The 9,398-nt window shown below is 41.7% G+C and overlaps 1 protein-coding gene across 1 annotated transcript in view; it reads left to right on the plus strand.

The window, feature by feature from the left end:
• The window catches only part of LOC101981233 (C-type lectin domain family 4 member A-like), a 20,802-nt gene extending 15,908 nt beyond the window's left edge, over window positions 1–4,894 (plus strand). Inside the window, exons 4-6 of the mRNA XM_005365180.3 lie at window positions 1,740–1,891; window positions 2,762–2,874; window positions 4,434–4,894. Of these exons, the coding sequence (XP_005365237.1) occupies window positions 1,740–1,891; window positions 2,762–2,874; window positions 4,434–4,584 (416 nt within the window). The 3' untranslated portion in view covers window positions 4,585–4,894. The remainder of the gene's footprint in view (window positions 1–1,739; window positions 1,892–2,761; window positions 2,875–4,433) is intronic.
• The last annotated feature ends 4,504 nt before the right edge of the window (window positions 4,895–9,398 follow it).

The raw sequence follows: 9,398 nt of genomic DNA on the forward strand, positions 1-9,398 counted from the left end.
TTCCTGGTTGTACAGAGGGCTGACGGTGATCTGTAAGTTTTTTCCCCTTTAAATAAATAATACCCTATTAATCATAATTCCAAACTGCTGTGGCATTGTTTGTGACTTACGTCTACACCATCAGGTGCGGCTCCATGCAGCTCTCTACATCACCATCAGGTGCGGCTCCACACAGCTCTCTACACAGAAGAATGGATTATCTTGTATGCAAAAGTCTGTGTCTTTTTATTGAAGAATTAAGTCCATCAATATTTAGAGATATCAATGACAAATGATTGTTAATCCTGTTATTTTGCTGTTGCTGTTATTTTTGGCATGTGTGTGTATGCGCTTGCTCCCCTTCTTTCATTTTTGCTGGTGTGAGAGTATTTATTGCCTGTGTTTTCATAGGTGTAGTTAACTTCCTTGGGTTGAAATTTTCTTTCTAGTGTCTTCTGTAGGGCTGGAATTGTGGATAGATATTGCTTGAATTTGACTTCATCATGAAATATCTTGTTTTCTCCATGTATGGTGATTGAAAGTTTTGCTGGGTATAGTATTCTGGGCTGACATTAATAGTCTCTTAGATCATGTAGAGCATCTGTTTAGGCCCTTCTAGTTTTTAAGAGTCTCCCTTGTGAAAACCTGTGTAATTCTGATAGATCTGCCTTTATATGTGGCTTGCTCTTTTTTCCTTGTAGCTTTTAGTATTCTTTCTTTGTTCTGTATTTTAGTGTTTTCATTATTATGTGGTGAGGGGACTTTCTTTCTGGCTCAATATATTTGGTGTTCTGTATGCTTCTGCACCTTTATAGGCAACTCCCCTTTTTTAAAAAAAGATTTATTTATTGTGTATACAGTGTTCTGCCTGCATGTATGACTGCAGAGCATAAGAGGGCACCAGATCTCATTATGGATGGTTGTGAGACACCATGTGGTTGCTGGAAATTGAACTCAGGACTTCTGGAACATCAGACTGCAGTGATAGGAGGCGAGCAGGCCTGCTTTTCACCCTGCCAGGCTCCCACATGGCTAGCTTTACACCTGAAATAACAATTTCATTTAAACACTGCTTGGCCCATTAGCTCTAGTCTCTTACTGGCTAACTCTCACATCTTGATTAACCCATTTCTATTAATGTGTGTAGCACCACGAGGTGGTGGCTTACCGGGGAGATTCTAACCTGCGTCCATCTCGTAGAGGAGAGCTATGGGATCTGCCTCACTTCCCTTCTTCCCAACATTCTGTTCTGTCTACTCCACCCACCTATGTTCTGACCTATCAGGCCAAGAAGTTTTCTTTATTAATTAGCCAATGAAAGCAACAGATAGATAGAAAACCCTCCTACATCATCAGACAGTGCTCTTAACCATTGAGCCATCATCTCCAGCCCAAGAACTCCTTCTTTAGATTAGGAAAATTTTCTTCTATTGTTTTGTTTCTCCTGATTTCTCTGTCACCCCCATTCTACTATAATCACGCATTTAAAAAAAAAGATTAGTCTATCAATTTTTTAAAATTATGAAATAGAAAAACACGTTATTACAGATATAAAGAGTTATACTTACAACATGTTTGAGGACAAACAAGGGGCCCTGGTGTTAGTGCAGATGGATGGAGACCAGGGTTGCTTAGCACCTGAGTGGGGTGCTCCTTGTTGCATCTGAAAGTGGGATGTCCCGGCACCTATGTGGTCTCAGCACACGGTAGGTTTTAAATGACTTCATGATATCTCACTTACATCTCCTTCCTCCCCATAGACAAAGTCTGGAGCTGTTGCCCAAAGGACTGGGAGTCATTTAGTTCCCACTGCTACTTTATTTCCACTGACTCGGCATCTTGGAGCAAGAGTCAGGAGAAGTGCTCCAGCATGGGTGCTCATCTGATGGTGGTCCACAGCCGGGAAGAGCAGGTGCATGCTGGGAGCGAGTGGGGCCTGGGCCCAGCCTGCTGTCTGCCCTTTTTACTAAGAGGGAGTTTTGTTGACATGGGTGTTGGTGCTGTGGCAGAAGGCTTGCCATCAGGTACCTGGAAAGGTTGCTTCAGACTTGGCATTTTATACCTTGATCATGCTTCAGTGAACTAAACAACCCACAGGAACCATGGCAACAGAAATACAGTACCTGGGGGTGGAGGGAAGGATGGAATGTTTCTGTTTGAAAGACCAGTTTGTGATTTCAGCACTCAAAGGCTTCCTGTAGTACCAGCTGCCTAACAGAGGAGGGCGCAGAGCTGACTAGGGAAAGGGGACCCAATCAGGAGAGTCAGAGCCAACCATCAGGAATGAAATATCTGGGGTTATGAATGGAGAATGAGTAAATCTGTAAAATCCTCTCATGCACAACCTTCAAGAAGGGTGTTGGGGAAGAAAAGAGGGAGTGAGTCTGAGACGAGAATTCATTATGATCATGGACAGAGATCGTTTCCAATGCCTATAAAATCAGGCCTATGAGTGATGACTTTGTGTCCTGGTCAGCCCGGGAAGATGGCACTCCAGGGAGTGGGGGGCTCTTCCAGTCCTTCATCCTCTTTGTCTTCTTATCCCTGTGTTACTAGAAAAATGTCAGTTGAAATATCACAGTGTACCTCTGAAAGGTACAATTACTGTGTATTAATCCAAAATTTGAAAACTATTTAAGGGCCTAGAAAGATGAACTAGGATTTGATTATTATGTATTTGCATATGTGCATCTAAAATAATTTTTAAGAGATCTTAACAGATCTATAACAGTAAAAGAAGCCCTCAATCCAGGCTGAATGCTATGTCTTTCTTTCCTCTTAGGATTTCATCACTAAGATCCTGAACCGTAACGCTGCTTATTTTATCGGGCTTTCAGATCCAGGTCATCGACAGTGGCGATGGGTTGATCAGACGCCGTACAATGAAAGTGCCACGTGAGTCTAGAGTTACCCAGAGGAGTCCTGGGTCCTGTGCCATGGGAAGGCTTTAGGGTGTTCCAGCTGTTGGTTATGAACCAAAACAGCTCAGCCCTGGTGTGGGTGCTGGGGATGGAGTCACCTTTATCCCTGTTTACTCATCGCAGGAGTCCTGTGAGTCACGTGTTGCTAACACTCCCAGGAGAGATGAGGAATTGAGTGAGAAGAGTGTAGGATGATAGGTACCCAGGGTGCCCAACCAGGTGCTTACAGATGGGGGGTTTTGTTGTGCCTTCAGCCACTTATCTATACTTGAAAAAGTCGGATCTATTTTTATTTTCATTTGTGTGTATATATGTGTCTCTCTGTGAGTGTGTACTATGTGTATATGAGTGCTCACGGAGCCCATAAGAGCATGTTGGGTTCACTGCAGCTGGGGTCACAGGTGGTATGACTGTACCAATATGAGTGTTGGGAACAAAGCTCTCACATGTTACTCTCACGTGTTCTGGAAAAACAGTAAGCCATCTTAGTCTCTGAGCCATCTCTTCAACTTTCATTTATATCTTTATGAAGCACAATTAATAAAAACTGAGAGAGAGAGATTGGGGTTCAACCTAAAGATCCAAAAAGCAAAGCAACCAGTCACTGGCTCTTACCTCAACCTCAATCTGAAATGGTGATCCTGCCTCCAGGAATCTCAGAATGAGACTGAGACTGAGAGATGTGCTGTCTCCTCCCATTTTATAATCCTCTCTAGTTCTGGGATTAAAGGCACACATCACTACCACCTGGTTTTTATGGCAAACTAGTGTGGCTACTGGGATTAAAAGTGTGTGTCATTGCTGCCTGGTCTGTAAGGCTGGCCAGTGTGGCTGTTTTACTTTTCTGATCCTCAGGCAAGCTTTATTTATTAAAATACAAATGAAATGCCACTACATCTTTATAATAAAATTTAATGTCAGGATCATAACTGATTATTTCTCATAAATCAAAAGCCCTTGATCTGATATTTTTATGTGTCATATTTATGTAATTATTTAAAAACTCCAGTATCTTAGTATGCTCCCACATTCTATCAGATGTCTGTTGTGAGGAATAGGTAGTGATGTTGTCATTCTCAGTTTTCAGAGAAGAAAAATAGGAATCTAGGATTTTAAATTACTTGTCCTAGTTGACAGAAATAAGTAGATTTTTTTAGATATTTTAACTAGCTCTCCAGTCTCTAAAACAAGAGTGTTATAAAATTAAAAATATTAAAATATGAGAAAAAGGAGAGACCTTCTCAATATATAAATAAGCACATGGATTGACAGTCCCGGGTACCAAGACCTAGGGATGAAGACCTCTGGGATGTGTGCTGGGAGAACAGTTAAGTAACAAGCTGAGAGAATGTTAAATGTGGCGGGCCCTGTTTTCCAGGGAAAGGTCAGATATGGGTGGTGGAGAACGGTTGATTTGTCCACACTAGAATCTGATTTCTACAGATTCCAACCTCATCCCCAGGCTTGCTTACTCTTGCTTTCTCTTTCCTAGCATTACTGTGGAAACACCTGATGCTATTTCCTCCCTTGCAGGTTCTGGCACCCAGGTGAGCCTAGCAGTGACCATGAACAATGTGTTACAATAAATCGTCGATCTTATGCACGTTCTAGCTGGGGCTGGAATGACATCCCTTGCAGTGATACGCAGAGGTCAGTTTGTCAGATGAAGAAAATATACTTGTGAGAAAGCAGTCTCCATGGACATGGGGCTGCATTTTTATCCACCATTACACAGGCACCTGGAAAGTTTCTCTTGTGGAAGAGATGTCCACAGAATTTCATTAGGCAGCAAATGATTGTTAATCATATATTCTTGTTTATTCATCCACTTACTCCTTCATACAACGACCTTTTATTTAGAATTTTCCATGAATCAGATCACTATACATTGATCCTTTTGTTCACACTATTTATTCTCACAATTGTATGATATGTTCTCTTCATCTATCTATTTTTTCTCTGATTTAATCTGCCTTTGGCTTCATTGACATGTACTTGAGAAATAAAATTCTATATATTTAAATTATAATGTCTGGATATATATATATTTATAATATATACTGTGAAATAGTTATACAAAGCAGGTTAACACCATCCATTTCTTAACATAGTTGCCTTGTGTGTGTGTGTGTGTGTGTGTGTGTGTGCTTGTATGTGTGTGTTAGGAACACTTAAGAACTTTCTAAGAAAGTTCAGATACACAGGATGGTGCTAATTGTCATCACTACATTGTATATCCGCCCCTCAAATTTTATTTGGCAGTTTATGTCTTTTCCTCAACATTTCACAGATCCCAACATCCAACCCCTTACCACCCAGATTCTTCTAATTCCTGTGGTTTACATTTTCAGACATCTTTTGTAAGTGCTGCCATACACTGACCCATCTTTGATTGTTTCCTGTAGATGAACACCCTCCACAGTCATCCACTGTTACACATCAGCGGATATTCATTTTATGGTGGACTAGTATCTAATACACACAGATAGGTATTAAAAATTTACTATCCATTCATCCACTGACATACAAATTGTTTGCAAGTTTTCACTTTTGTGAGCAATACTGCAAAGAACATAAACATGGACATACTTAGGTGATGGTATCCTTATGTTTCAGTCTATGTATCCCAAAGCAAGATGGCTACATCATGTGTAATTCCATAGCCAGTATTTGGAGGTGCTTCTGTGCTGGTTTATGTAACAGTTGTACCAGTTCTGTTTCCTGGCAACAGCGAATAAGATTTACCCTTAAATATTTTGTGTTTTAGCTTTCTTAGACAAATAGATTTTTTTCTATTTCTATGGAATTGCAAAGGACTTTTTATTTTACCACTTATCCATCCAGTGTACAAAGCTCATTTATGAAGTCTAATGTGTGTGTGAGCTATGTATGTATTATGTAGAGATTTTAGGGTTTCTCTGTAGATGATCATAGTATCATTAAAGAGAGATAGTTACACTTCCATTCCATGTGTGGGAATGTGAACAGTATAGACAGAAAATGTTCGCTGTTGCTTTCTCCCACTGGATGGTCGCTGTCTGAAGACTACTCCCCTGTAGACACCGCTCCTGTGAGAGTAGCTAAACCTGCATCCATGTTCAGCTGTAAGTAATAAACACTCTGAACTTCTGAGGTGTTGCAGCTTCCCATCAGCTAGCCCAACTCACCTGATCCCAGCTTCTCTGCATCCGTGTCTTTGTCCTGCCTTCAGTGTCTGTCCTTTCTTCATTCCATCATCTCCCCCAGCCATGGCTCTGGAACCCAAGCCATGCATGATGCAGCACATTGCAAACTGGAACCTTCTGAATTCTTTTCCTTGGCTGCTTTTCTCTGTCAGGTCTTCCAGTGAATAGGAGTGGTGGAAGAGGGCATCGTTGTTCCTGATGCTAAAGGAGCGATTTCACTTTTCAGTGTTGAATGTGGTGCTAGCTGTGAATTTGTCATTAATGTATAGTTCCTTTTATGGTGATTTGTGTTTCAGTTAGTTGTGTTGTCATAAAATATCTTACAGATCATTTCCCTGTGTAATTGTTCTATCTAATGAGTTGCAAAAAACACCATCCCTAGACACCCACATGCAGTAATTTCTGTTTTGTGTGTTGATCAATTGATGTTTGAGGACAATCTTGGATTATAATTTAATCTTAGATAAATAAAGAATGAGAAAATAAGACCCAACTTGTAATGTAACTTCAGTGCTGCTTAAAAAAATGAACTTACATGCCTACTATAAATATGGGAAACATTAAATATACTTTATTTGCTATTTCATGAAAACCACACTAAAATGCCTTTCAGCAAGTAAAAGGTTGCATCTTTTGACACAAGAAATCCTGACTAAATTGTCATAGAAAAGAATACTATATTCAATGGCTTCCTTCTTCAAACATCTCCCATAGCAGCATAACTGGTGTGGGAGAATTGTCTGTATTCTGTCAATCATGTTATAAATAAACGCTGATTGGCCAGCCAGGAAATATAGTCAGGAAAACCAGACAGGAAGTAGAACTGATGTAATGAGAACAGGAGAATTCTGGGAAGGAGGAAGTTGATTCCTCCCACTCCTGCCTAGACCACCAAAGCAGCAGAATGGGAGCTGCCTCACTGAAAAAGGTACTGAGCCACATGGCTAACGTAGATCAGAAAAATGGGTTAATCAAGATGTGAGAGTTATCCAGTGAGAGGCTAGAGCTAATGGGCCAATCAGCTTATAATTTATGGAGACCTATGTGTGATTTTCTTTGGGGCTAAACAGTTGTGGGGTACCAGGCAGGACAGAAACCCAAATAAGCAGGCCTGGCCCCCATTCATGTTACACATAACAATGACAAAGGAAACAGGCAAGTCTTGCTCAGCCCTGAGCCAGTGGGGCACAGGTTTCTCAGCGTTCACACAACCAGTTACATAAATCCACGTGTAAAACAGAACTGTTGTGGCTCCTCAGGCAGTGATTCCATCTTTGTGGAGAGTTAGATGTTAATAATCTAGCCAATTCTGCTCAGAAAAGGAAAGCAGGGGTAGCGTTCAGTAAGCTGGACCTGCTCTTTTAGAAAGGTCATATTCACTTCACCATGAGCCAACTTTACTTAAACCCAACAAAAATATTCGGCTAGCCTTTCACCATCATGTATGAATAAAATCACGGGGCAAGTTAAAAGCCACAAGATGACTGGTTTACAGTAAGTAGGCAATGGATATTAGTCACCAGTAGCCTCTTTGGCATGAGCCGTCAAATCTCCCTCTTCTGCCTTCTTAATCGCAGTCAAATATCAGCTTTGTTCCAGAAAAGTCTTCCATCAGTGTACTCCTCCAGAAGACATCTTTGTGCCTGTTGACATTTGTGTAAGAGAACCCAGTGACCTGACCTGATGATTCAGTCCAGCCTTGTGCTACCTCTATTTCCTCAGGATAGCACACTGCTAAACAAAAATCTTGTCTTTCTCAACAAAACTCATATCTATTATTTTATTTTTGGTTTTGAGATACAGTTTTACTATGTAGGTAGCCCTGGCTGGCCTCAAACTCACAGAGATCCACCTGCCTCTGCTTCCCAGGTGCTAGGATTAAAGCTGTGCACCATTTTCAATATGCTTTTCTTTTTTTTCGCTTTATTATTTTCTATTTTTTTAGTTGTTGAAAAAAAAATTTCCACCTCCTCCCCGTTTCCCATTTCCCTCCCCCTCCTCCCACACATCGCTCCCTCCCCCCACTCCCCTCCCCCTCTCCCCCTCCCCCCAACTCCATTCCCCATCCCTCTCCAGAATGAAGAGCAGTCCAGATTCCCTGCCCTGCAGGAAGTCCAAGGTCCGCCCACTTCTATCCAGATCCAGGAAGGTGAGCATCCAAACAGGCTAGGCTCCCACAGAGCCAGTTCATGTATTAGGATAGAAACCTAGGGCCATTATCCTTGGCTTCTCATCAGCCTTCATTGTCCACCATGTTCAGAAAGTCCGGTTTCATCCCATGCTTATTCAGTCCCAGTCCCGCTGGCTTTGGTGAGCTCCCAATAGACCAGCTCCACTGTCACAGTGGGTGGGTGCACCCCTCATGGTCCTGACTTCCTTGATCATGTTCTCCCTCCTTCTGCTCCTCATTTGGATCTTAAGAGCTCAGTCTGGTGCTCCAATTTGGGTCTCTGTCTCTATCTTGATCCATCGCCAGATGAAGGTTCTAAGGTGATATGCAAGCTATTCATCAGTATGGCTATAGGATAGGGTCATTTCAGGTTCCCTCTCCTCAGTTGCCCAAGGAACTAGCTGGGGACATCTCCCTGGACATCTGTGAGCCCCTCTAGAGTCAAGTCTCTTGCCAACCCTAAGATGACTCCTTTAATTAGGATATATATTTCTCTGCTCCCGTGTCCACCCTTCCTTTATCCCAACCATCCCATTTCCCCAAGCTCCCCCCATCCTCCCCTTCTTACGTTTCTCACCCCATTTCCCCTTAGCCCCATGCCACCTCACCCCCAAGTTCCCAGTTTTTGCCTGGCAATCTTGTCTACTTCCCATATCCAGGCAGATGACTATATGGTTTTCTTTGGGTTCATCTTCTTATTTAGCTTCTCTAGGATCACAAACTATATACTCAATGTCCTTTATTTATGGCTAGAAACCAATTATGAGTGAGTACATCCGAAGTTCCTCTTTTTGGGTCTGGGATACCTCACTCAGGATAGTGTTTTATATTTCCATCCATTTGCATGCAAAATTCAAGATGTTATTGTTTTCTACCACTGAGTAGTACTCTAATAGGTATATATTCCACACTTTCTTCATCCATTCTTCCATTGAAGGGCATCTAGGTTGTTTCCACGTTCTGGCTATTACAAATAATGCTGCTATGAACATAGTTGAACAAAAGCTTTTGTCATATGATAGGGCCTCTCTTGGGTATATTCCCAAGAGTGGTATTACTGGATCTTGGGGTAGGTTGATCCCGAATTTTCTGAGAAATCACTACACTGATTTCCAAAGTGGTTGGACAAGTTTGCATTCCCAC

Source organism: Microtus ochrogaster, unplaced genomic scaffold (assembly GCF_000317375.1).
Source record: "Microtus ochrogaster isolate Prairie Vole_2 unplaced genomic scaffold, MicOch1.0 UNK1, whole genome shotgun sequence".
Lineage (NCBI taxonomy): Eukaryota > Metazoa > Chordata > Mammalia > Rodentia > Cricetidae > Microtus > Microtus ochrogaster.